Source organism: Panthera pardus, unplaced genomic scaffold (genome assembly GCF_024362965.1).
Source record: "Panthera pardus isolate Hobbes unplaced genomic scaffold, ASM2436296v1 HiC_scaffold_13, whole genome shotgun sequence".
In the NCBI taxonomy this organism is placed as follows: Eukaryota; Metazoa; Chordata; class Mammalia; order Carnivora; family Felidae; genus Panthera; species Panthera pardus.
Genome location: NW_026526688.1, coordinates 49,846,996 through 49,872,837, shown reverse-complemented (window position 1 = coordinate 49,872,837; position 25,842 = coordinate 49,846,996). Strand labels below are relative to the sequence as shown.

The 25,842-nt window shown below is 46.2% G+C and overlaps 1 protein-coding gene across 3 annotated transcripts; it reads right to left on the bottom strand.

Moving 5' to 3' along the window:
• Positions 1 to 1,265: 1,265 nt before the first annotated feature.
• Positions 1,266 to 24,650, bottom strand: PNOC (prepronociceptin). 3 transcript variants are annotated; one of them, XM_019440879.2, is made up of 4 exons: positions 24,520 to 24,650; positions 13,681 to 13,838; positions 4,707 to 5,100; positions 1,266 to 1,683 (listed from the first exon to the last, which is right to left on the bottom strand). In XM_019440879.2, the coding sequence occupies exons 2-4, from the start codon at positions 13,804 to 13,806 to the stop codon at positions 1,598 to 1,600; spliced, it is 606 nt and encodes a 201-aa protein (XP_019296424.1). In that variant the 5' UTR covers positions 13,807 to 13,838; positions 24,520 to 24,650; the 3' UTR covers positions 1,266 to 1,597. The 3 variants fall into 3 exon arrangements, with proteins under 3 accessions (XP_019296424.1, XP_019296425.1, XP_019296423.1); XM_019440880.2 differs by lacking the exon at positions 24,520 to 24,650 and adding an exon at positions 24,250 to 24,339 and having other exon boundaries at positions 4,649 to 5,100; XM_019440878.2 differs by lacking the exon at positions 24,520 to 24,650 and adding an exon at positions 24,250 to 24,339.
• Positions 24,651 to 25,842: the final 1,192 nt, after the last annotated feature.

Sequence of the window (25,842 nt, the reverse complement as noted above, 5' to 3'; positions counted from 1 at the left end):
GAAAAAATAAGTCCTCTTCTGCTTATGGGATGGGTTCTGACTTCAGGGAACAATACGGGACACTCCCCGAGTTCTTTGATTCCATGTACTGTGATGGCCCAAATGGCTAGTTAAAAGCTGGCCTACGTGGGAAGCAGAGAGCAAACTCCCATCCTTGTGCACTGGGGCTGCTTTAAGCAATTTTAGCTTCCGGGACCATAGGCGTCTCTGGGAAAAGGATCTGGAGACCCCTAAAAGGCCCTGATGGTGAGAGTGGTGTGCCCCTAGACCCAGGGGCTGGATTACATCACTCAAGCCCAGCAGCATGTAAAGCTGGTATGGGGATGGCCATTTTCCTTACCTCGTGGTAGAGTACAGGGCTTCTTTTGCCCCGTTTTCCCTTGTCCCCTGCCTCCCAAGAAAAGTCCCAGTAGAATCCATTGCTCCACTGCCGTTTGCCCAAGCTCCTCTACATCACTTGTGACTCTGGGCTACATATTCTCAATTTGTACTTCCCAGGCTCACCTTTATGGCTGCATGCACAGACTCCCTAACTTTCCAGCTTCTAGTTGGGTTTGACCCACAGGTGACAGACTGGGGTTTGAAGGGCTGGAGGACAGAGAAATTGGGGGATTGCATCACCTAGCCCTTCCTGCAGTGTCTGAATGGCTAAGGTTCCCTACTGAGAGCTCAGCAGGGCTCTCCAGTTCCCCAGCAGAGCTCCTTACCCTCCTGACTGATTTCCCATCATCCAGTATACACTCTAGACATTTGAGTCTCCTCAATTGCCCTGTCTGGGTGCACCATATGTTTCTTCGCCTGACAGTTACACCTTGACATGTTTCGTGTTAAATTGGAGATAAACATGACATCAGCGAGTTCATCTAGGCTCTGCCCTTTTCCTCATGTCTTAATCCAGTGGTCTCAAAACAGCAAGATCTGCATCACTTGGAACTTGTTAAAAATGCAAATTCCTTCTGAGTCAGAAACTGGGGGTGGATTCTGTGTCTCCACCAGCAACCCGCCCCAGTGGTGATGTTGACAGGCACCCGGAGGTTCTGAGCACCCTGCCTCTCCCCTCCCCACTCATCCATTCATGCACTTGCTGGAGATGCAGTGCAATCGGAGTGTTTATGCTCCGTGTTCTTGCCTGTCGTGCTTTATATAAAGCAGAGCCATGTGCTTTTTGCTTCTCCTTCCCAAGAGAGGCAGCGCTGATGGTGTGTTTGGAGTCTGGGCTTCTCAGACTCCTCAGACGGACATACAGCCAACCAACTTATTAACTGTTTGCTGAGTAGAAGTTTAATGGAGAAATATCTGTTTAAAACAATCAGCCAGAAAGAACAGCTCTTTTACAAACAAGTTATGGCAGTGACAAGTCAAAACCCCGGGTTTGATTTCCTGTTCCTTTGACCCACCCCTGGAAGAGGAAAGAGGGAAGTGAGAAGGAAAGATGGGGCTGTCAATATGTTAGCTGGAGGAATTACAAAAATACACTCTGATGTAGCAACAAGATTATCATGAAACATGCCATGGGGGCGGGGTGGGGGAGTGGGAAGGGAAAGACAGACTGGGAGAGTCTCCACCCTGGGGTGGAGACCTGGAGGCAAAGCTTGCCTCAGTGTCTTGGGGAAGAAGGAATCCCGATTCCCAGCCGGCAGGTCTGGGGCTGGAGACATGCTGTTTTGGGGATCACCCGGACACCTGGGGAGACAGAAATGATTAAAATGGCAAACTCAGTAGTTTTCCTGACCTTTCAATCCTATTTGTCCTGGTGACTGAGCAATAGAAGGGAGGCAATAAAAAGCTTATCAATGGAATAAATAGCCACTAAAACAGCAAGTAGGGTTCCCTAACTTCTATACACCTTGAGTCTACCGGTAGGACTCACGGAATAAAGAGGAGGTCTGTGGGCTGGGACTTGAAAGGCATAACATAGGCCCCATGCCCAGAAACAGCTCTCTTATCCCTAGTATTTGGAATCCATATGTAGTAATTAATTCATTTCTTGAGGCTAAATAGTGTTCTCATTTATGGCTCTTTAAACCAAGTTTCACTAATTCCTCACCATGAATGAATCTGCTCACTTTCTACTGTCTACAACGGTTAGGGGATGGGGGCATAAGACATAGTGTGGGGACAGGGAAAATGATGGTAAGTAGATACCCCTTTTCACAGTTCTGTCTAGGACTGGACCGCCATGTCCCTCTTTCCTAACACATCATTACGCATTCTAAATAGGGCTCTTTATCCCATTTCGCTGTTAGGTGGCCCTACTTTCTCTAACCTTCTAAGTATATATTAGTATTGGATATCTCAGAAGTCCAGAACAGCCCTGGCAACAGGATCTCCCAAGATGGAGAAATCTCAGGCATGTGTAGGGCTGGCTGGGCTACGTGTAGGTGAGTGAAGACAAGGTTTAAGCTGCCTGTTGTGGACTCGTAAGTACGTATCCATATTGGAACTCAGCTACCATGAATGTGTGCAAAAAGGAAATTCAGAGATCATTACAGTAAGAGGAAGGAGAGCAATCAATAATACCCAACATGAACTGGTTAACGTTTCCAATGGTTCCATCAAGAACTTCGTATCTTGAGCAAAGCAGCAGACAGAGGCTAGTTGCCAGTTATGTTTCAGTGCCTCTCAGTGGGAAGCTTAATAGAAAATTAGGAAAATCAGTTGCCTGAATAGGGGCTGAAATCATTTCTTTTTGTTCTGTTTTTAAATAAATTGATTCCTGCTAATGTAATTGATTTTAAACTGTCTTTAGGTAAAGAAAACGGTTGTGGTTCAGAATTAGACAAGAGCCTCAGTGTCCCTTAAGAGCCACTTTAAAGAAGAATAAATGTCTGAGATTTGAAAGAATTCAATCCATGCCACTTCTGAAGGATATACTGAGTTAGGTAATGTGCAAATATGGCTTAGGAAGAAATAGGGTGTTGGTTAAGGATCCAAGAGTATGACTTCAAAAATGGCGTGGGTTAATTCAGGGCCTTCGGAAATTAGTCATTCTGCTAAAATATACAGGGCAGGCCTCTCCTCACAACTTAATACATATGTCTGTATTTGGCAATGGGCCTGTTGCAAACCAGATTACCTGCAAGGAGCTATGTGGGCTGCCTCCATGCTGAAGTGTGGGTGCCAAAGATTAACATTTGTATTAATATACTTTGAATGAAGATTATTAACATTTATTTACTTTTGAGAGACAGAGAAGGAATGGGAGAAGGGGAGAGAGAGAGGGAGACACAGAATCTGAAGCAGGCTCCAGGCTCTGAGCTGTCAGTACAGAGCCCAACATGGGGCTCTAACTCAGAAACCGTGAGATCACGACCTGAACTCAAGTTGGACGCTTAACCGACTGAGCCACCCAGGCGCCCCATTTGAATCAAGATTATTAATGATCTGCCTACCTTTGACATACGGGAAGCAAAACAAAACAGCACATATAGACATTTTTTTTTGTTTTATGCTTCTGAGTCAGGGAAGACCCCCCCACTTGGGTAATGTTTGGGGAATGTTTTTGACCAACTGATTAATTCTTTCCATTAGGGTAAGTTTCTAGACTGTTAGAGAAGAGGTATGAGGCTCTGAAGATAATCAGAATCCCAAATATGAATTAAGGCACATATGCTTGATGGGTGGGATTTTCTTAGATTTTTGGAAAATTCCACTGTGCTAGTTTCCTATGCTATTCAAAGTTATGTACAGGTTGATGGGCTGAGGAAAGTGGAGTTTGTAATGACTGGGCAATAAACTAGGGTTTTTGATGTTTATTATCTGATATGTATTTTAGTATCCGTATAAGCATTCCCATGGGAGTAATGGCCAGGACGGAGAGAGGAATAAAAGCAGGCAAACAAACAAAATAAAACAAAAATGGCCTCTGGGAAGAAAGTGAGGAAAGATGATGATCTCTTAGTCTCTGTTCTAAAACTACTGGGTCAGTTGGGCCAAATCCTCAAAGGCTTGCTCAGTAATGATGCCATTGACATCAACAAATCAGTCCATCTCTGGCAAGGTGGCAGTATGGACAGATGACAAGTGGAAGAAAGAAAAGCAGAAAGTGTAACTCCTGGTCCTAACAAGAACTTCTTGATGGGGGAGAGTGGGAAAGTGTAGTGCTTTCTGTGGAATCCAGGCACCTTGAGATACAGGGGGTAGAGGAGGAGATAGCTAAGCTGTCTCTGAAGGTGAAATAGCAACAGCACAGCCACAGAAATCAGGCAGCGGATAGCTAAAGGTAGGTCTAGCTATTGGTTCTTAGAGATAGTCTCTGAGGAAAGGTGAATTGAATGGTTGTTATGGCAACCGGATAGGAGGATTGGTCCACTTAACTGTCCCCATAGTAACTGAGCTTCTGGAGAGCTATAGAGGAATTAGTTATCTTAACATGCTACTATTATCCCCATGGTAACCAATCTCTAAATGGCAGTGGTCAGCCTTAAGGAGTAATCCCAGGAAAATCTTTGCTCCCTAGAGAAAGGGTGGGTAGGAGGCAGGGAGGTGAATTGACTTCCCCTGCCTCCCAGAGGCTGAACACCTTGAGGTGGTGTAGGGTGTGTGTATGTGGCTGGGGGCTAATGTGCTTCCAGGCCCAGGAGGAAGGCTAAGACAGTTGGGTATATAAGGTTTCCTTTGGCCCCCAGCTCATTCGTGCCCAACTCACTCATGGGTTGAAGTGGATGGTGCAGCTGGGAGGGGCTCCCCTTCCGGCTACACATTACCATTCTGATGCAGAGTGCGCCGGCGCTGGCTGGACTGCAAGCTCAGGACCAGGTACTGCCTCATGAACTCACTGAACCGCTTCTGGTTGGCCAACTTCCGGGCCGACTTCCGGGCCCCGGTGAAGCCCCCAAACCTCTTTTGCAGCTGCTTCTGCTCCATTTCTCCAGTCTCATCCATGCCGGGCTCTGTCCCTTTCTGGGCTTGGATTAGGCTCCTGATGCGAGGCATTCGCTTCAGTTGTATCTCGGAGGAGGCGCTTGGCTGGTAAAGGGCAGCTGCCACGTGCTCTGGGTCAGCAGGGCTGAGCTGCCAGGAGCCCCTGGCCATGACCTTGGTGCATGGAGTCCAGAGAGGGCTGCTGAAGACCTTCCCTTCACACTCAAGGATGCACACCTGCAAAGACAGAGGTGGGAGAAGGGAGGAGGACCAGGAATGCCTATTATATTAGTCCAAAGAAATAGTCTTTTTCTTTTTTTTAATGTTTATTCATTTTTGAGAGACAGAGAGCATGAGTGGGAGGCAGAGAGAGAGAGAGAGAGAGAGAGAGGAGAGAGAGAGAGAGAGAGAGAGAGAGAGAGAGATAAAATCCTAAGCAGGCTCCAGGTTCTGCACTGTCAGCACAAAGCCCGATGTGGGACTCAAACTCATGAACTGTGAGATCATGACCTGAGCCGAAGTCGGACGCTTAACTGACTGAGCCACCCAGGTGTGCCAGTAGTCTTTTATTGTATACAAAATTTACATCGATACCAATACAAATGCTTCAGAAGCATCTCTTTATTAAGTCACCATTCAGTAGTTACTTTGGTTCAGAGAATTTCCAAGTTATAAACAGAAAACGATCTGGCCAAGCTCCATCATGTCACAAAGGAAGAAACCTGGGACTCAAAGAGGTGAGATTAATTTGTCCCAGGTGACACAGAAAGTTAATGCAGAATGAGTGCCCCAAACTACACACAGAGCCCTCGTTGAGTTTTTGAAGCCAAACACAACTCATGGCACCCACAAAGAAGAATTTTATTTTGTTCTCTTTTTGGCTTGAGAGAGGTCGGATTGGCTTAAGAAATTGGGGATGTCAAAGCATGTGCTGAAATCTGCAAGGCTATTTTAAGGCCACTGTGTTAAGACGAACCCTGGTGTTGTTCATTTTTTAGCCCACATACTCTAATTATACTATCTGTGCATCAGCTCTAGAGAATGAGGGTCAAGACCCTTTGGGATGTAGGTAGGTTGGGCAGTTGGGTTCCAGGTGGGGAAGAGGGGCCATCAGATGCAATCTTTTAGACTTGCCAGGCCCCTGGGAACTTCGGGCACTGCTCTGTCTCTCCAGGCATCTCCCACTTCTACTCTAGACCAACAGCTTGACCATGCTGTTTCCACGTTCCTCCTAACTGATCCTGGCCTTGGCCTTGCCTCCCACATTCCTGTCTCTGATTGGGTCTTCTGGAAGCGTCTACCTCCAATTTTTCTTATTGTTTGCTGTTTTGGCTTCACCTCGAATGCTTCTCTGTGAAAATCCCACTGCAGCTTCTCTTTGGACAGCTGCAGGACATCAGAAGACTGGTGTACGTGCCCAGTACCCCCTATCTGGGGAGCAAAACCCTCGCCCCGGTGTTCAGAGAGGCACAGATGCCAATACGAGCAAGGTTTCCAACCTGACCCCTAACCGAAGAGTGAGATGTGCATGCAGCTATATCACAGACCTTACAGCCATTCCACCAAACCCTAGAAAATGTCTCCTCCAATCCTACTTCTCTCGCAACCCCTTGCCACCCCTGACCCTGACTCTCTTTTGTCCTCACCAGGCTTCTCCAAGATGTGGTCTGCACTCGTGCTTCTATCTCAGCATCTTCAATTTTTTTCTCATGTCCTTGAAATCTGCTTCCCACCCTCATCTTCCACTAACTGCCTTCTTCAGGACCACCAGTGAATTCTGGTCACCAGATCCAATTAGCCCTCATTCTCTCTGACTTTGCAGCATTTGGCAATGTGCACCACACCCTCCCCCAAATTCTCTGACATTGCACTCACCTCTCAGACTATGTACCTTCCTCCTGTGTTCTATCTTTAAGATTCTTTCTTCTCATCTCTCTTTATAATCTACCTCTTGGTGACTGTTCATTTCTGTGATCATGGTCATTTCATCTAGGGCATCCCAGGTTTATATGTCCAGCATCTGATATCTATCGAACTCCAGACACTTCTCTGATCCCTGTCTGGTATCTCCACCAAAGTGTCTGACTAGCACTTAAAACACAATTTGTAAAGAATGAAGCCTACCTTCCCTTCTGGGGCAGAGACTGCCAATGCACATAGGATACCTTTACTAACAGGACACTTGTCCTCCCCAAGGCCACATGTATGTTTCTCAGTCTCCTTTGTAGCCAGAGGTGGCCAATGACATATAAACGACAGTGACCAAGTGAGGCTTCTGAGGAAAGTAGGGGGCTGACTTATCTGAGAAAAGCATCCTTTTTTAATCTTCTTCCCCTTCTTCCAGCCTCCTGCTTAGAATGTGGACATTTTGGCTGGTGCTCCACTGGCCATCTTGAAGCCATGAGGTGACTCAGGGTATGGAAGCCATGTGAGGGTGGCAGCCATATACAGATAAAGCAGAAAGGGAAGGAGCCTGGGACATGGGTGATGTGGAGGAGCTACACAATACCAACCCTGTATTGTCCACCTGCCAACTTCTGCATAGGGAATCAAATCTCTGTCTTATTTGAGCCACTGTTACTTTAGGTCTCTCTTACTAGCAGGTGGATTTAATCATCCAGTATTACTTTTAATCATCCAATAGACTTTCACTACCCTAAGTCTGCCCTTCTGCTTGGTCTGGGTGTGAATCGAAATCATCTCAACTTTAAAAATATTTTTTAAATGTTTATTTTTGAGAGGGGGGGAGGGGGAGGGAGAGAGAGAGGGAGACACAGAATCTGAAGCAGGCTCCAGGCTCTGAGTTGTGCTCTGTCAGGACAGAGCCCTACGCAGGGCTCAAACTCATGAACTGCAAGATCCTGACCTGAGCTGAAGTTGGATGCCCAACCGACAGCCTCCTAGGCACCCCCAAATCATCTCAACTTTAAAAAAGACAGAATTCAAAAGCCAGTTAAATTCCTGAGGAATAGCACTGGCATTTAAAACTTAACTTTTACAGGGGTGCCTGGGTGGCTCAGTCGGTTGAGTGTCCGACTTTGGCTCAGGTCATGATCTCACGGTCCGTGAGTTCGAGCCCCACGTCGGGCTCTGTGCTGACAGCTCAGAGCCTGGAGCCTGCTTCAGATTCTGTGTCTCCCTCTCTCTCTGCCCCTCCCCCACTCACACTCTGTGTGTCTCTCTCTATCAAAAATAAATAAACATTAAAAAAAAACTTAACTTTTACAAAGCTCAGGTAATTCTGATACCTGCCTGGGTTTGGAAACCACTGACGTAGTCCATGTTTGCATGTTATGATGAGGTTCGGTAATGTGTCCAAAACTATACTGTTAGACAACGTATCACCTGAACAAGAAACCAAATGTCTTGAGTTCCAACCCAGGAGCTCTGTGTGCTTGCAATACAAATTGGTGGAAATTAATGCAAGAGTAAGGATCTTGTGAGACCAAAGGTAACGTTCTAATGGGAAAATTACTCACTTTCTGTTGGGTCAGAGTGGGGAAAGAGACAGTATCCAGTGGGAGTGCCACTCCTCTTCACTGATAAAGTTTCCAAGGTGCATCCTTTGCCAAGCCCTCCCCCACGGCCCCCTGCTAGCCATAGGTGGTGACAGGGGTCCCTGTTGATACACAAGTCGTGGGCTTTCTGAGCATGTCTTTGCCATTTAGATTTTCCTCAGAGATGCTGACAGAACGAATATCATCAGTGCCAACTTTTTCACACCCACAATGTCACTGGGTATGAAAGAATGATAGACAACTTCCATTGGTGGGGATAGCAGAGTTTAAAACAATGGTACCTGCAAACTTGAGTGTTCTTTAAGAATTGCTACTGGTTTGCTAGAATCCAAAATCTTTTTTTTTCATGTTTTTATTTATTTTTGAAAGAGAGAGAGAGACAGAGTGTGAGCAGGGGAGGGACAGAGAGAGAGAAGGAGACACAGAATCCAAAGCAGGCTCCCGGATCTGAGCTGTCAGCACAGAGTCCGATGTGGTGCTCGAACTTGTGAACCACAAAGTCATGACCTGAGCCCAACTCATGAACTACAACATCATGACCTGAACTGGAGTCGGACACTTAACCAACTAAGCCATCCAGGTGCCCCTAGAATGTAAATTCTTAAACTACACCCCTGGAGACACTGATTAGTAAGCCAAGGGTGGGGCCCAAGAATCTGCGTTTTTAACAAACACTCAGGTGATTTGGAGGCTGGACTGTGAGAAATCCTGCTTTGGAACTTGTTCTGAGGAAGGTGTCATCATGGAAGTGGTCAGAGTCTCCTTCAGAGAAAGGGTTACTGGGGTCTGTATTTAGCCTGCTCCTGAAATATTTTGAATAAAACTAGGTAGAACCAATTTGTAGGATGTTCTTTCAGATCAAAATCCTATTGGGTTATTACTGTATAGCAGTGGGTGTCTCTGGGGACAATTTTGTTCCCAGGAGCTATTTGGCAATATCTGGAGACATTTTTGGTTGTCATAAGGTGGGTGGGGGTGGGGGAGATGCTACTGCTATCCCATGAGTAGAGGTCAGGGATGCTAGTAGACATCCTACAGGACAGCCCCACATGACAAATAATAACCAACTTAAAATGTCCACAGTGGTGAGTCTGAGGAATCCTACCTTCCAGGATAAAAGGGAAAGCATGAATAGTATTGGGAAAACCAGCAGAAGTGTCAAATTTTGGCACCAACAAGGACTTTGAGCGGACTTGGTCCAATCCTCACAGTATAGGAGCCCCAAATGCTTGTTGAACTGTTCTGTGCCTTCAGTTTACAAGAACAGGTGGAAGTTGTTAAACCTAGAGGCTATTAGATCTTCTATGAGCCCCTGGGTTGCTAAGCCCAGATGGTAATTAGATTGTGTGTCAATCAGAGAAAATGCAATTCTATGATCAAACCAGATGCATAGGTTGTACAGAGACTCAACATACTGTTAGATGCATTAGGTACTAACAAAATCATCTCAACTCTTGATTTAGGAGAAGGTTTGGGGCAAATGTGGAGGATCCAAATTCACAACAGCATTTGTGGCGCCAGATGGGCATATGAGCTTAATGCCTAACACTCTGGTCTAAGGGACCCACCAGCCTCTTTCCAGAGATTGGATAATGGCCTCTTAAGTGAGCTGGACACATTTTCGCAGCCCACACTGATGACATTTCTATATTAAGCCAGAGTGTGGATGAGCATCTGGAAAGTTTCAGACTGGTGCCAAATTGATCTGTAAAGCTGGGTTTGTGGGGAAACTGAGCAAAGGGCCATTTGGACATCTGAGATCAAACATTAGGGAAATAGGCACATGAGCCCACTGGAAGGAAACGAGGAAGCTCATTGATATTGTTAAGCGTTTGCCACTAAAGAATCAAATCGCCTCTGACCAAGAGACATTTGGGAGCTATTTGTTTTAGGAGGTTGTTCTAGAATATCTGAGGGCTAACACGAATTGGCAAGCAGATGAATAGTGCAAAAGAAAAACATGCTAGGAACTCTTAACTGCAAATTAACTAGGAAGAGTTTTTGTGTAATGAAGATACAAAGCACTAGGAGAAGTTAGTTTCTTTTGCTATTAATCAAGTTCCAGGGAGTTTTAGATAAATTTCCCCAGACCTTGAGGGTTACTTTCTCCTTTGTCTCTAAAACAACTCAGCGAATCTTGTTTTTTCTACTTTAGCTGAGGGGGTAAGTGCCATTCATAATTAGGTGGAAGGAGCCCAAGATATTGCAGTGGGTTTGAGTGTATGAGTCATTTACTGACCAAAATTATAGTCTAACAAAAAGCCAGCCATACTTGGACCATTGACCTGGAATGAGAAATGCAGAACTTCTTGATAAAACCAAGAACTTAGGGGGTCCTAGGAATCGCTCAGTAATACATAACTTAGTGGAGGGATTGGGAAGGTGACCCTTGCTGAGATATCTAAGTTCCCCCCACCCCCCATAATTCACAGAGTGGAAAAAGGTTGCAAGATTTGGAAATGAGGTGTGGTTGCCAACATTCTAGGCATTTCATCAAACATCTGAAAATAGGTTAAAAGTGAATACAAACTAGAGGCAAAACAGCCAGGCAGTCAGGTCCTCTGAAGGTCAGCAGGCACTTTGAAGCATTTATCCCTCAACCATGAGGCTGTAACTGGCCATATTTTAACTTGTTTCAAAGAAGTATCTAACAGCGTTTTCAGGACCCCAGAGATTTAACATGCTATGGAGGAATGAAAACAAATTCTTTAATGGCTTTGAAAGGCACCAATGTGAAAACGTGGCAGCGTCTGCAGTGGATGGACCTATTAGGAGACTAAGGGTCTTTCAATTTTACAGTTTCCATGGGACATGTTTATTGAGTACTGCTCTGTGCCACACTCAGTGCTGCATGCTGGGGATACCCAGGACAATCAGAAGAGGAAGCTCACACATTATGGTGAGAGAGTAGCAGATACGGATAACTGTCAGAAGACAAAGGAGTGAGGGGCTGGCTCTCTTGGGGGCAGGTGGAGAATCAGCACAGTGTTCTCACAGGTGAAATTTAATCTGAGTTTTGAAGTAGGGGTATTGGATGAAGATGAAGGGAGAGGCATGTGCGAGATGGTGGGGCAAGTTCCTGAAGCCTTAGCAAGGCCGGGAAGGGAAAGTGGGATTTCCCAGGAACTATGAAAAGTGATTGAGCCCAGCAGAGAGGAGGTGAGGCATGTACCTTTGGGAGTCCCCTACAGCCTGGGGAGAGCTGAAGGCCTGGGGTCCAGGGATGGCATCTCAGAAGGAGAGAGTATGGGGAGGAAAGATTTCCTGAATCTTGATCACTTAGGTTTAGAGGGTGGGGAGGGGAACAGGAACCCACCAGGAGGTAATAAAAAATGAATCGGAATGGGGAAGAGAACCAGGCGAATTCGCCGAGTTGACTGGGAGAGGACAGGGAGGAGGAAACCTGCAAATTGGCTCCAGACCTCTGAGAGAGCAGATAAGAAGTGATGCAGCCCAAAGGGGTGAGGGCTGCAAGTGTAGATTACTCTCTGGGTGTACAGATATCTTTTCAAGTCCTAATGCTTTCTTTGATGGGGGAAAACAAAGCATTGCCATGAAAGCTAGAGATTCCAGCATTGTGCATAATTTTCAGTCTTGTCTAGGCTGCAGATGGAGAATTTAGCAGTGTGGAGATGATCAGATTATTGCTTAATCAACTCATCATTGGTTTACATGTAAACCAAGTTGGCCGCTCTCCTTACTAAGACTAGGGCAAAGTGTTTTTTTAGATGAGCTTTTAAGCCTCTCTGGGCTGCACGGAAAAAGCCTGTGGGCCTTCTGTGTTCCAGCCAAACTCAGCTTTTCTCAGTTCCGTAAATGCCACTTCCCTCTGGCACAGGCATTTGAACGTGTATTCCCCACTCTCTCTATCACCTGGGACCCTCTCTCTGCCTCTTCGCTCCCATTCTTTAGGTTTCCTTAGAGACTTCAGTTCCTTCAAGAGTCCCGTCTGTCCTTCTAGTCTGGGTTGGGGTCCACTGTCTGTGCTTCCCCAGCATCCAGTAGTTAAGCCCTCTTGAAGGGATTGTGGGATCTTCTCTCCCACTGGTTGCAGACTCCATCCATCTGCTTCCTGGACCCTTTGGCCTGGCCCTGTGCTCAGCATACAGAAAACCAAAATGGGTGAATGAGGACGGGCCAACTTTGGATGGGTCATCTGGGGATGCTCTTCATGATGCTGTAGAAACCCACTGAGCAGGCGAGGGAAGAGCTTGCTGTTTGGGTCTGTAGGGCCTGTGTCTGCTCATCATTAGTGAGCTAGCCCAATGTAAATATGTGTTCTATATTTGTACACTCGCCTTAAGGAGCAGTAGTTACTTTTGGTTGTTTTTAACGGTTGAGGAGTTTGAATTATGACATCTTTTGAAAGAAGTTTGACTACAAAGAAAAAATGATTGAGTTATGTTGGATTTAATAGAGGAATAACTCTTTAGGCTGACATGAAAGCAGTTGAGAAAGTTTATTTAAGGAAAAGAAATTTAATGCCAGATTAGAACCTCAAATTAAAAATTTAAAATATAGGGGCTCCTGGGTGGCTCAGTCGGTTAAGTGTTCAACTTCGGCTCCGGTCATGATCTCATGGCTTGTGAGTTTGAACCCCGCATCGGGCTCTGTGCTGACAACTCAATGCCTGGAGCCTGCTTCGGATTCCATGTCTCCCTCTCTCTCTGCCCCTCCCCCTCTTGCACTGTCTCTCTCTCTCTCTCTCTCTCTCTCTCACAAATAAATAAAACATTAAAAAAAAAACCCTAGGAAAACCAAAAACCAAAACAAAATTTAAAATATAAACAAAATTTAAAATATAAGAGAGCATTTGGGTATTCACTGTAGAATTATCTATAATATCAAAAATGGAGGGCAACGTACATGTTAAACAGGAGGGGAATAGTTAAACAAATTATACTGTATTCCTAGAAAGAAAGAACTTAAAATCATGTTTAATAACATGAGGAAATTATCCTGGTATAATGTAGCAAGTGAAAAACCAGGACTCTTTCTCTGACAGGTGGGATTAAAGTAACGTTCTTCTGTTACACTTCTCTGAATTTGCCAAATTCTCTAAAATGAGTATGCATTATTTAATAATGGGAACAAAATGGCAGCACAGGCAGGTCTTTATTTGAAGTGGAAAAGGGGAAAGATGACAGAGTTTGCATTTAGAAGATGCTAAAGTCAGCATCTGTTTCCTATCCACCACGTGGCACCAGGTGAGTCACATGCCCCCTGGGCAAGGCCTTAATTTCTCATTCTGGGTTGGAGGAAGGAGGGAGAAGAAGACGGAGGGCGTTCCATGGCCTACCTCAAGGTTGAAGCTGTCAAGAGCTGGGCGGAGCTTCTCTCTGCAGGTCAGACAGTCCTTCTGGCAGCTGCTGGACACGCTGGAGAAGAGGCTGAGCAGCAGGAGGTCACAAAGCAGGATTTTCATGGTGCGGGAGCAGGAAGCAGGGGGCTAAAATACTAAAAGAAGTGAGGGTGCGCCGCAATTAGAACAGCCTTTCTGGGGGGGTCTCACACAGGGGATGCCACCAGAGGGGACGGCGCCAGGCCCAAGATTCGCCTCCCAGGAGGGAGCGGGTTGTCAAGGATACAAGAGGCTTGCTCCTGCCAGCCAGGCCTACCATTCATGCAGGGGTGAGTGTCTGGGATCCTAGGCGGAGCACCCCTGTGATTCCTGCCACCTAGCTGGCCTCGACGTGCACAAGCACTTCCAGGGGCATACAGACCTCACTTTGCAACTTACTAACTTGTGGCTGTAAGACAACCTCTCCAAGCTTCAGTTTTCATGTCTGTAAAAGGGGGATAGTGCTACCTGTCTCGTCATAGGGCCATTGCGAAGAGATGAGATCTGTAAGGAGGTTTGGCAAAGTGCCGTGCATGAGTGAGACATGTGCAGTGAGGTTCATGGATGACTCGTGTCCTTTGTCTCCTCCTCCCCAGCCTTCCCTGCCTCAGCCAGGAAAGCCCCACATCCCAGAATTTGCTCTTCCAGGAAGCTCCCAGATTCCTTGTCTGTTTCCCCTGCGAGAGGTGAGCTTGCTTCCTGAGCACAGGGCCAGTATGTCCACCCTGCGAGGCCATCCAAAACACAGGACCAGGTATGTGGAGTTATTTATTGAAAAATGAACAAAGACACTAAGATAATAGCTCAAATTATTATTAGTTGGACCAGTAGTGTATAATTTTTATGTAGGATGGCCTGAAAGATGTGCGGTTTTTCCTGTTCCTCTTTAAATTTATCCTGTGAGCAAGCCTCCTGAATCAAAAAGCTATTTCCTTAGACTGCATCATTTTGGGTCCCTGTAGAAACATCTGTATTTGGAAGATTAAATGGAAAGGGAACAAAGGAACTTTCTGGCAATGTTGTGAATGTTCTTGATTGAGGTATAGGTCGCAGGGGGGGTATACATTTGCCAAAACCTGTGTGCATTTCCCTATATGTAAATTTTACCTCAACAGAGTCCAGCGTAGAGAAATAAAAATTATCGCCTTGATTGCTTTTTCATCAGACAAAACTAAGAAAATGTATAAGCCTTGCTACTCAAATGCAGTCTGCAGTCCAGCATCAACATCAGCTGGGGTCTTGCTAGAAATGCAGAATTTCAGGCAGGAACCAAGAACCACTGAATTTGATCTGCCTTTTTAGCAAGATCTTCAGGGGATCCATACACATGCTAAAGTCCGGGAAGCCCTGGGAGAAGACGGATGTGGAATGGAGAGGGTCAATAAGAGAAGGAAGGGGATCCTGCAGTTGAATTCACCCAATGGCCATATTGGGAGACTCCCCCAGCCCTTCTTGTGTGTCATCCAAGCATCTCCTACCAAGAGGATGTCCACTAAAAGATGCTCAATCAGTGTTTTGTTTTTTATTTTGTTAATGTTTCTTTATTTTTGAGAGAGAGAGAGACAGAGTGTGAGCAAGGGAGGGGCAGGGAGAGAGGGAGACACAGAATCCGAAGCAGGATCCAGGCTCCGAGCTGTCAGCACAGAGCCTGATGCAGGGCTCGAACTCATGAACCATAAGATCATGACCTAAGCCGCAGTGGGACACTTAACCAACTGAGCCCCCCAGGCATCCTAGTGTTTGTTAAGTCAAAGAGGTGACATTTGAGATGGGTTTTGAATGAATGACAGTTTTCCAAGAGGACAAAGAAAAGGGCATCTGAGCGGCCCGAGAAATAGCCTTTGGAGAGGCAGAGTCAGGCTCACAGCCTGTGAGGCAAACAGGCCGATGTACTGGGGCCACCTGCCCACACTCCCTGAGGGAAGCTCCCTGCTAAAAAGAGAGGTTTGGTCCAGATGGAACCATGTCTTGTTTGCCATCAAAAGGGTTTGGGCTTTATCCTACAGGTGATGGGATGTCCAGGGCTAATGAACAATGAAGACAAACACCTATACAAATAAACATATCATACGCATTTTTCTTCTCTATCCCAAGGGCCAGTGCTGTAATTGAGACTTATTGCCTTGGTTATTGTGATGACCCCTAATTAGTCCACCTAATGATCTGGCCTCCCACCAAGCCATGTCCACATCTGATGCCATCACTTCATACTTAAAATAAATCTGTAACCTCCAATGGGACTTAGTATTCCTCCTGCCTGCTTTTTGTAGCGTTCTCTCCTATCATTCACCCTGCTGTCTCTTCTGGTCCTAGCGAATCATGTATAGCTCCCAATTCTATCCTGTCCTTAATGCATTTGTATCTTGGCAAATGATCTTCTTTCTGCACAGACTAGTTGTCTCCACCTCAAACTTCTGACACATCTCAAGAGTTATCCCCTCTGGAAAGCCATCTCTAACCCCTGGTCTGAGTTAGATGAATCTCCTCTGCTTCTATGGCATCGTGAAACATATCACAGTGGGAAGGCACAGAGCCTCAGGGGCCTGTCAAACAGGCACAACAGACCTGTGTGATAGAGTTGTGATTTTCTTACCTGCTCATCATTGCAGAGTGACTGGGTTCAGATTCCATACCTGCAACTCAACCTCTCAGTTCCTCATCTGTAAAAACTGGACAGTAATAGTACCTATCTCATATGATGATGAATGTGTTGATGTTTGTAAGCAGTTAAAATAGCACCTGGCACATAACCAGAACTATACCCAGGGGCACCTGGGTGGCTCAGTTGGTTAAGTGTCTGACTCTTGATCTCAGCTCAGGTCTTGATCTCATGGTCGTGAGTTCAGGCCCCATGATGGGCTTTGTGCTGGGCATGAAGCCTACTTAAAAAAAAAAAAAAAAAAAAAAGAAGGAAAAGAAAGAAAGAAAGAAAGAGCCCCAGTACATAGCCTTCACTTTATAACACTATCATTGTCTCTCACGTGGCACTTATGACATTATACTGTAAACTTCGACTTAGGTATTTATTTCTCCCACTGGACTGTGACTTCCTAAAGGGTGGAAACCATGTTCTATGGTTCTCTGTATTTCCAGCACCCAGCACAGGGTGAACAGGCACCTAAGAGGTGCTCAGAAAGTCTGATAAGTGACAGTGGAGACTTTTAGGAACACTTTTTGTTCTTAGTTACCATAGAGTTGAGGAGTGTCTAGGAGCATCGGCCCCACTAATGGCACAGGAGCCACTTCGGGACCCGTGTAACTGACAACATGTCCATTAGCTAATTGTTCAGTTCAAGACCCCTGGGGAGGGGTGGGCACCACGTTGTTCCAGAGCAAGGCAAGATGCCATCCTAATCTGGAACCCCATGCCTGCTGTGGCAGAAGACTGGTTACAAATGGCTGTGAGGGCATGGTTGGAATAGTGTTGTATGGTAAATTTTCAGGTTAAATAGCTGTTGGTACGCCAGCCACAGAAGCTCATCACACTTAAAGACTCTTTTGAGGACTGCTTGCATATGTCTTTTGTTTAACTTGAGACTTGCCTTTACATTTCTTAATCTACTACACTTGAGTCATTCTACTTAAAGGGACATTTGTGTAGAACTTGTCCAGAATGGCATGGCTGTGCCCTCTATGGCCACGTGATGGCAGTGCCTGTACGTTACAGAGGAAAGGGAAGGCTAGGAGAAAAGGGACTGTTTCCTTCCCAATACACAATTGCAATACATAATGTTTGCATAGGCTGAGCTGATAAGTTGTGACAGATGTTAATGAAATGCTCTCCAGCTGAGGTTTTTCATGAACCTCATTAACTGCGGCTACTTGTACATTCAGGAAATGCCTGGTGGATTGATTGATGTTTGTTATCTCAAATTCCGGGTAAATGGGTTTTTAGGGTGAGGTGAAGAAAGAAGATGAGCTCCTGGGACATTTAACGTGTAAAATGTGTTTGAGAGCCTCCCTGCATGTAAAATATGAGCTGTCCTTGGTTTGGCACTTGGCAAACCTTGTCGAATTTACTTGGCATTAGCTTGGCCCTCCGGCTGGTCCCTGATACGTCGCTCTTCCAGTCTCCAACCACCCTACCCTCTGTGTCCTTCCCACTCCTCATTTTGGAAAAGTGACTCCACCTATTATGCAAAAACCGTCCACACACAAAGCTATTTATTCCCTCCAATTCAAAGAATCCTTAAAATGGGTCCGACCACATATGCCCATCTCAGGCCTATCCTGGTTGTGATATTTCAGTGACATCAATGTAAGTGAAAGCTCAAAGTAAATCTAATTAATCCTTACAAAGGGGACCATATTTTGTACCCTTTGGTATACTCCTCACAACACCTAGTACAATTGCATTCTAGGTTAAGTTAGATTTTGAACTGTATTAAAAACTCAGTAGAAGTTTTTCATTTGTCAGAAATCTCAACAACATCTACATGCTTTTTTTTGTAGCTCTGTGCACAAGTTCATGTCAATTACAATGAAGGCAAGTGGGGCTCCTGAGTGGCTCGGTTGGTTGAGCGTCCGACTTTTTTTTTTTTTTTTTTTTAATTTTTTTTAACGTTTATTTATTTTTGAGACAGAGAGAGACAGAGCACGAACGGGGGAGGGTCAGAGAGAGGGAGACACAGAATCTGAAACAGGCTCCAGGCTCTGAGCCGTCAGCACAGAGCCCAACGCGGGGCTCGAACTCACGGACCGCGAGATCATGACCTGAGCCGAAGTCGGCCGCTTAACCGACTGAGCCACCCAGGCGCCCCGAGCGTCCGACTTTTCGATTTCAGCTCAAGTCATGATTCCAGGGTGATGAGATCAAGCCCCACATCAAGCTCCATGTGAGCATGGAGCCTGCCTGGGATGCTCTCTCGCTGCCCCTCCCCCACTCGCGTGTGCATGCTCTCTCTCTCTCTCTCAAATAAAAAAATAAAAAAATAAAAAAAAATAAAATGAGGGTGAGGAATTAGTTAATTCATGGGTTATATTTATATTTCATCTTTACTCTTTGTGCGACTCTGGGCAAATTATCTTACCTCTGAGAGTGTTTGTCTTCTCACCTGCACAGTGGGGATCATGACAGGTGGTTGTCATTTATTGCACAGTACTGACAGTCAGTAAGATAAAACTGCCCGGAATATGTTGGAATTTTACCTGTATTTACTTGTATTTCACTTGGCGACCCACGCTCAGGCTAACACGTCCATGTGGTGATACTATAATCTGGACATCTCTTATTGAATAAAGAAATGTTTAATTACCTTTTATTTCAGTAGTGACACCTCCTAAATTTAATTGTGCCTCACGGTTTATGAAGACAAAATACCACTGTGTGTTAGCCTTAATCTATTTGCATGTAATCTTCCTTCCAAGGGCAATATAATTAGTTGCTTATCTGTTTGGAGGATTACGTATGAAGCAAAAAGTTAATTGAGTTTTGTCTCGTGACCTATGAGAAAGCCTGTAATTTTGGAGCTTTTAGTGGAGAAGGGAGGAGGGGCCTCCTGATAGAGGCACATATGTGTAGATGTTGTTCTCATCAACTGTGCGTGAAGATACTGCTCTTCTACAGGTAATGAATGCTTTTCATATTCATATAAAACCCTATCATCTAGGGTTAATAGTATACTTCTTTTTGGGGCCCCTGGGTGGCTCAGTCGGTTAAGCAGACTTCGGCTCAGGGCATGATCTCGCAGTTCGTGAGTTTGAGCCCCGTGATGGGCTCTGTGCTGACAGCTCAGATCCTGGAGCCTGCTTCGGATTCTGTGTGTGTCTCTCTCTCTGCCCCTCCCCTGCTCGTGCTCTGACTCTCTCTCAAAATAAATAAACATGAAAAAATTTAAAGAAAATAATATACCTCTTTTTGAGAGGCACATAAGTTCATAGGGGTTAAGCAACTTGCCAAAGATTATCCAGCTTATAAATAGCAGAGCCAGGGCTTAACCTCAGGTGTTTGAACATCAAATTGTGTGTTCTGGGAAACCATAAATTCTATATTCTGATTCTGCTTCAGAAAGGTTGGCAGATTCTGGCGGAATCTCACTGGAATAGTCTCTCTTTGTATTTAACAGTAATCCCATCACTATTATATTCATAATACGATGTGCCAGGTGCTGTCCTAATTGCTTTGTAAGCATCCATCCTATGGAATAAGTGCTATTATCCCCATTTTACAGCTGAGAAAACTGAGACTGGAAGAAGAGAAGTAACTTGGAGCAGCAGAGGTGAGCCTCAAGCCCCTCTGATTTCCAAGCTCATGCTCTCACTAGGCTACTCGTTGATCTCTGCAGCTGTCTGTCTCCATGTAAGTGAATTCTTTCTAAGGACCTGAACCCTAGGCTTCCCCTCTCTGATTGTGACATCCTTATTGTTGCCTCCCCTTCGTAGAAGAATTTTTCATTGCCTACAGGCACAGGGTTTATCTTCTACACCCCCCATTTCTTTGACCCATTGCAGACAGGACTCCTACACTGAGATTTTGCTTGTTTACCAGCTATTACTGAGGAAGGCGTCTGTAATGTCTTTTCCTCCTCTGACTAATGCACTTACATCCCAAAAGGTCCTTCTTCTGCTCTAAGCTTCCACCTGGAAGGAGGCAGTGAGCATAGAGGAGGTGGAGAGCAAAGCAAGTCCCCCGTCCTACAGAGACCAAGTGTGCCTGGTGCTGGTGAACAATGAATGAGAGCCCTGTGCCTTGAAGCAAGAGGCCTGGGCTCCAACTTCTACTTTGTAGTTACCTGTGGGATCTTGAGCAAGAGCTTTTCTTTCTGTGGGCCTCAGTTTCCCCTTCTCTAGAAAGAGGCAATTGGGTTAGAAGGTTAATATTTTTTATTTTATAAATACCCAGATATTTGTGCTCTCCTGGTAAGAGGAAGCAAGAAGGAAGGAGGGAACAGGGAGGAAAGATGAGGGTTTCATGAGGCAGTGGCTTCGGGGCAGCACGGGACAGAGGTGGACACAGCTGGGGCTCAGGAGAGGACCTGGGGCAGGGCAACAGACACATTTCCTGTCAAAGCTGCCACAAAGTTAGAAAGGTAACACCTTTTTTTTTTTTTTTAAGCAGTCTCCACACCCTGCTTGAAGCCCAATGCAGGGCTCGAACTCACAACCCTGAGATCAAGATCTGAGCAGACATCAAGAGTTGTCCAGCTCAATCGACTGAGCTACCCAGATGCCCTTGGAAAGGTATCGCTCTTAAATTTGATCTCCCGTAACTTTGAATTGCCCACGGTTCCACATACACTGTCAAAATAATGTAAATGGATTTTTAAAAGGCTTTTATGTACTTTTATAACAAAATCACTTAATGGTCTTTCAAAAAGATTCAAAAATACAAATAAGCAAAAGAGCAATGAATCTAGACCTATCATCTTCAAACTTCTTTAACTTTGTACCTCCAGCAATCCATTTTGAGCACACATTCCCAACTTACTTATAAGTTCTATACATTATAAAACCCAGTACAGTGCAAAGTAAGAGCAATAGCATAAAAAATAAGGATTTAATATCCCAAAGCCCAGTGGGTTGCTGGGCATCCATGCTCCTTTTGCAGACCATTAGCCTACACTCGTTAGCATTCAGCTACATGGATGTGGGTTCCAAGGAGGCAGAGGACAGTTTGACACTCTCCCTCCCGCATTTAGCACTACTCAGCGTCTGTCAGGATCATCACGTGTTTCTTGGCTGAATGAATGAAATGATGAATGGGGCGTGCGGGGTTGGGGAAAGAGGGGAGGCTGGCTCTGAGCCTTCGCTGTGTGGTGATTCACTGATATTTTCACTGGGACTTGGACTCCTTGGAAGCAAGCTTTGCACTTCACCTGCCAAGCCAGGCCCTTCAGAGCTGGCAAAACTTGTTTCTGCAATGCTGAGGCAGCAGCCAATATTTGCAAAACCACAGGATCACAGAAAGTCAAGACTGAATGTGATAGTAGCCTATCTAGGGAAATGCCCAGAAAAAATCAGCTTGCCCCCAGATTTGATGCGCCCCAAATCTCACGGTTTGTGGTTAGTGGGAAACCTTCATGTTAGACAGTGGGAGCACCTATAGGCATTTAAATAAAAGTGTTTAGAAAAATCCAGTGTGCTTAATGAATTCTCAGCCATTCAAGCCACTGCAAGATGCTGTCATGATGACTCCGTTTTCTGAGAAGGGCCCACCCCCTCCCAAGGATGTAGCTCCAGATGTGGGGTGATGGGTAGATTGCAAGTTTCCATCATGGGCTTTGGGAGCAGTGGGGCTATGGGGTGGGGCGCACTGAACCATGCTGACGAAAACATAGCACACTCACCCTAAACCTCACATCCCTACTGTGTATAGGGAACGTGGGGTTTATCAGCAAGGAATAAGCACGTAGAGAAGTTTAGCTCACTGCCTGGCACATAGTAGGTTTCAATAAAAATGAATTCTTTTGCCCTCCTTCTGTGCCTTTGTCCTGGCTGCCACCTCCCTGTCCAAAGCCCTTGACCCATCCAAATTTTACCTCTTTGCCTGCCCCTGGAATCTCTGGAGCATGTGTTCCTTCTTCCAAATCCCTCCAGCACTTGCTGTCTGGACCGTGCAATTTAGGACTTAATTACAGCCAGCCTTGCATTGTCTTCTAATTGTTTGTCCCCTTCCCCCCCACTGCCCCCCCCCATTAGTTGGTAAGCACCCTGGGCCCTGAGGGGGTGGCGTGCAGAAGCCAGGTGGGCTGGACTCAGTCCTCACAGGGCTCAGTCCAGTTCAGTCCTGAACACATTATTTAGCCTCTCAGCTTCAATTTCTTCAACTGCAACAAGGAGATAATGACACTACCTCACAGGGCTGTTGCTGGGGATAATGGGTGTGAAAGCGTGAAGATGTAAATCATTGTACGCATGGAAAAGGCTGTTATTGTCGCCTCTGTTGAATCCACCGGCCCCCGCCATGCACTTCCCTGCCTGGTAGAGTGTAGATGATAAATACCTGATTGATTGAATACAGAATAGCTTTGTGACAGCTCCTGTCATAGGCTCCAGAGAGCACGGGTTTGAGCCTAATCCTGCAATTACTCCCTTCATTGACAATGCAAAATCTCCTGCATCCTCTAAATCCTGGAGTACCCTCAGCCTTCAGCTGATAAAGCAGGGGCTCGTGCCCCATGGAGAACAGAGCTGCACCCCCAAAACAGCCCCAGGATGGGCCACAGTGCCCTCGAACGGCAGCATGCAGAACGGTGGAAACTGCTTCTTTTACTAGGGCGGTGGTTGAAGACAGTCTTTGCAGGCACCCTCGCCTGCAGAGGACTCAGCAAGCCCAAAGGAACACTAATCTTTTCTGTTAAAGGTATCACAGCATCAGTGGAAGTATATTGAATATTTCCCTGCCATACTTTATAAATGCGAAAAAGGAGCAACCACCCACAGGCAATGAGAAAGCAGCAATTTCTTTGGGAGGTTTTGATAAGAAGCCAGGCAGTTACTTTCCCCCTTCTATGTTGAAAACTCTGGTTTAGGCTTGCTGGCAAATGCCATGCAAAGCTCATCTTTTGTTAGTCTGCCGAACAATGTTATTGGTTATAATTGGGGCAATTATGGGCTGCTCGAGGAAGCGAAACACAGATGTTTAAGCCCAGGATCAGGGTATTCAAGTCCAAAGCAGCTTGCTTTAAATAGTCCATTTCCCGAATCATCCTGCTTTACTTGAAATTCCCCCAGAACTTGCCCATGTTCAAAGTGAGATGGGGGGGAGGGGTACTGAAGGGAGGGGAAGGAGACACACATGGGGCAGGGGGAGAGAGAGAGAGAGAGGCGCACAAAGGAGACAGAAAGGAGGCTGAGAAAGAGCAAGAGTTTGGATGACTTCTGAACGTTATATTCATCAGGACCCTCAGAGACCTTTTAGTGGGAGAGGTGGGCAGGAGGAGAAACATGCAAAGAAAGAGAAGAAACCGCCACATAATTCAGGGTCTGGGAGTCCAAGGTCATCCCTGCAGAAATCTACTTGGGATTCACACACAGTGGCCCTGTTCAGCACTGTACTGGTCGAGCACGGCGCCCCGGGTCCCACTTTTCCCCACATCATTACTAGCAATTTCTATTCAGTGCATAAGGGAGAAGGGTTCCCTCAGGACAGAAAAACTCAAACCCAAATCAAGTTCAGTGGTATGTTGAAAACCAGCCTGAATACACTACGAGGGAAAGGAAAGAAAGGAAGTCAGCCACAGAGAAAAATCACTCACAAGGATGCCCTGAAAGGCAAGTCCCCTGCCCCAGTGCCTGCTCCTCCCCTAATCCCACTCCTGCATCCACCTTTTCTCAGTAGGGGCCGCATCTGGGGAATCAAAACTTTTCTCATTTCCAAGTTCAGCTCTTTCTTCTTCTGCGTCTCTTCAGGATAAAAACCTCAGCCCTCCCCTCCTACCCCCCATCTGAGCACTGAAACTAAGACGAACGAAGAAATAATTCCCCAGGAGGCCAGCGGCATCCACCCTGGACAAAGAGAGGGTGAGGAGAGAGCCCCGGGCTCCCAGCTGTTTGTCTTGGGGCTGGGGTTCGCATGCAGTTGCCTACCTGAGAGCTGTCAGTAGCCTGGCTCCTTCGGATGTGAGGCTCGGTTCCGCCGTATCAGCCACACCAGCATATATATATCCTCCCCCCACCCGCTCAGCCCTCCCCTTCCCTGCCCACCTCGATGACACATACACACGCTGACCCCCTTAATCAAGCGAATAGCAGAACCTACAATCCTCCCTGGCTGCTCCCCGCCCCCTTGGCTCTGTGCTCAGACCTGTGACACCCCAGCCTCCCCCCACCATCCATCCATTCTCAAGCCTGCTTTACCTGGACTCTGTTCAGCCAGGATCCCACAGCTGCCTTCCCTTTGCTTCCAGAGGCACGGCGAGGGCTGATGGGGAGCTCTGGCAAGTCAGAAAAAAAGACTCCTGGTGACAGTGACGAGGCAGACCCCAATCCTGGAGTCTCCTTGAACAACCCTTTTGCACAAGGAGTAAAGAGTAGGAAGCGGGCAGAAGGAGGGGGAATCTCACACGAAGCTCCCACCGGCACAGGGAAGCCCAGAGCTGGGCTAAGCCAAGCCCCCTTTACTGCAAATGCCCCACGGGCGGCAACTATAAGGCCACTCCAGGGAGTGGTTCTACCTGCGATGGGTCAAGTCAGGAGGCATTTTGCAGGTGCCCGCAGCCTGGCACAATGTAAAATGCTGAGCCTTTCAACTCAGAGTGAAGTGTCTGAGATTCTGGCTTCTGTCAGAGCAAGTTACTTCTCTTTGAGAACCTCAGGTCCTTCCTCTGTAAAATGGGTATGCTACTGCCCAGGGTGATTGTGAGTAGAAAAACGAGATTCTGTTTCTATTTGGAACATAGGAGACCTTTAATAAATGAGTGCTGCACCCCCTTCGTCCTCTTCACGTTAAATAAGACCAACTGAATCTGACAATTCCCTGTCAACAGCTAGTGTCACAACAGAGTACTTTCAGAGCTGCTGCTGTACCTTAGGGCGTTGCCCCCGAGTGCCTTGGAGTCTCAGAAGCTGTTGGAGATGCCCCCGCCACTCAGTGTGGAGCCTCCTTCCCTTCCCACGGGGAAGGCAGATCATGGTCAGCCCAGGCAGGCCATGTTTAAATCTGCAGCATTCTTGGGGATCCCTCCTTTCTTTGGCCCTAGGCGAATTGCCCCATGACTTCCTCCTTGGCTCTCCTGAGAAGATGCAAAAATATTCCAGAATCCCAAGACATGAGGCTATGTCATTCAAGAAGTTCAAGCACCCTCTATTTGCCTCGAGAGTGGCAAATCTGGCTCTCTCATGGACCTAAGAACGGTGGGGAAGGATGAAAGAAAGCATCTGCTTTGACTGCTAATGGCATGGTTTTTTTTTAGGGGGTGGGTGATTGAAACGTTCTGGAATTAGATAGTGCTGATGGTTGCACAACATTGTGGATATACTGAAAACCACGGAATTATGTCCTTTAAAACAGTGAATTTCATGTTATGTAAATTACATCTCAATAAAAAAAATAGAAAGCAAGTGAGGAAGCACCTGCGCCAAGTTAAGATCAACAAGTTCTAAGAAGACAACTTCCCTTCCATCTGTATTCATAGCAAAAGGGTCCAGGAGACCAACATACCCTAATTTTAGATCTCTAGT

Bases quoted from the DNA above. Each gene is read 5' to 3' on its own strand.
- PNOC (XM_019440879.2), bottom strand. From the start codon at position 13,806: ATGAAAATCCTGCTTTGTGACCTCCTGCTGCTCAGCCTCTTCTCCAGC. The intron at 5,101-13,680 runs GTAGGCCATGGA...CTGTCTTTGCAG, and splicing joins TTGACAGCTTCAACCTTGAG to GTGTGCATCCTTGAGTGTGA. The intron at 1,684-4,706 runs GTAATGTGTAGC...CTGTCTCCCCAG, and splicing joins GCGCACTCTGCATCAGAATG to GTGTCCGGGTGATCCCCAAA.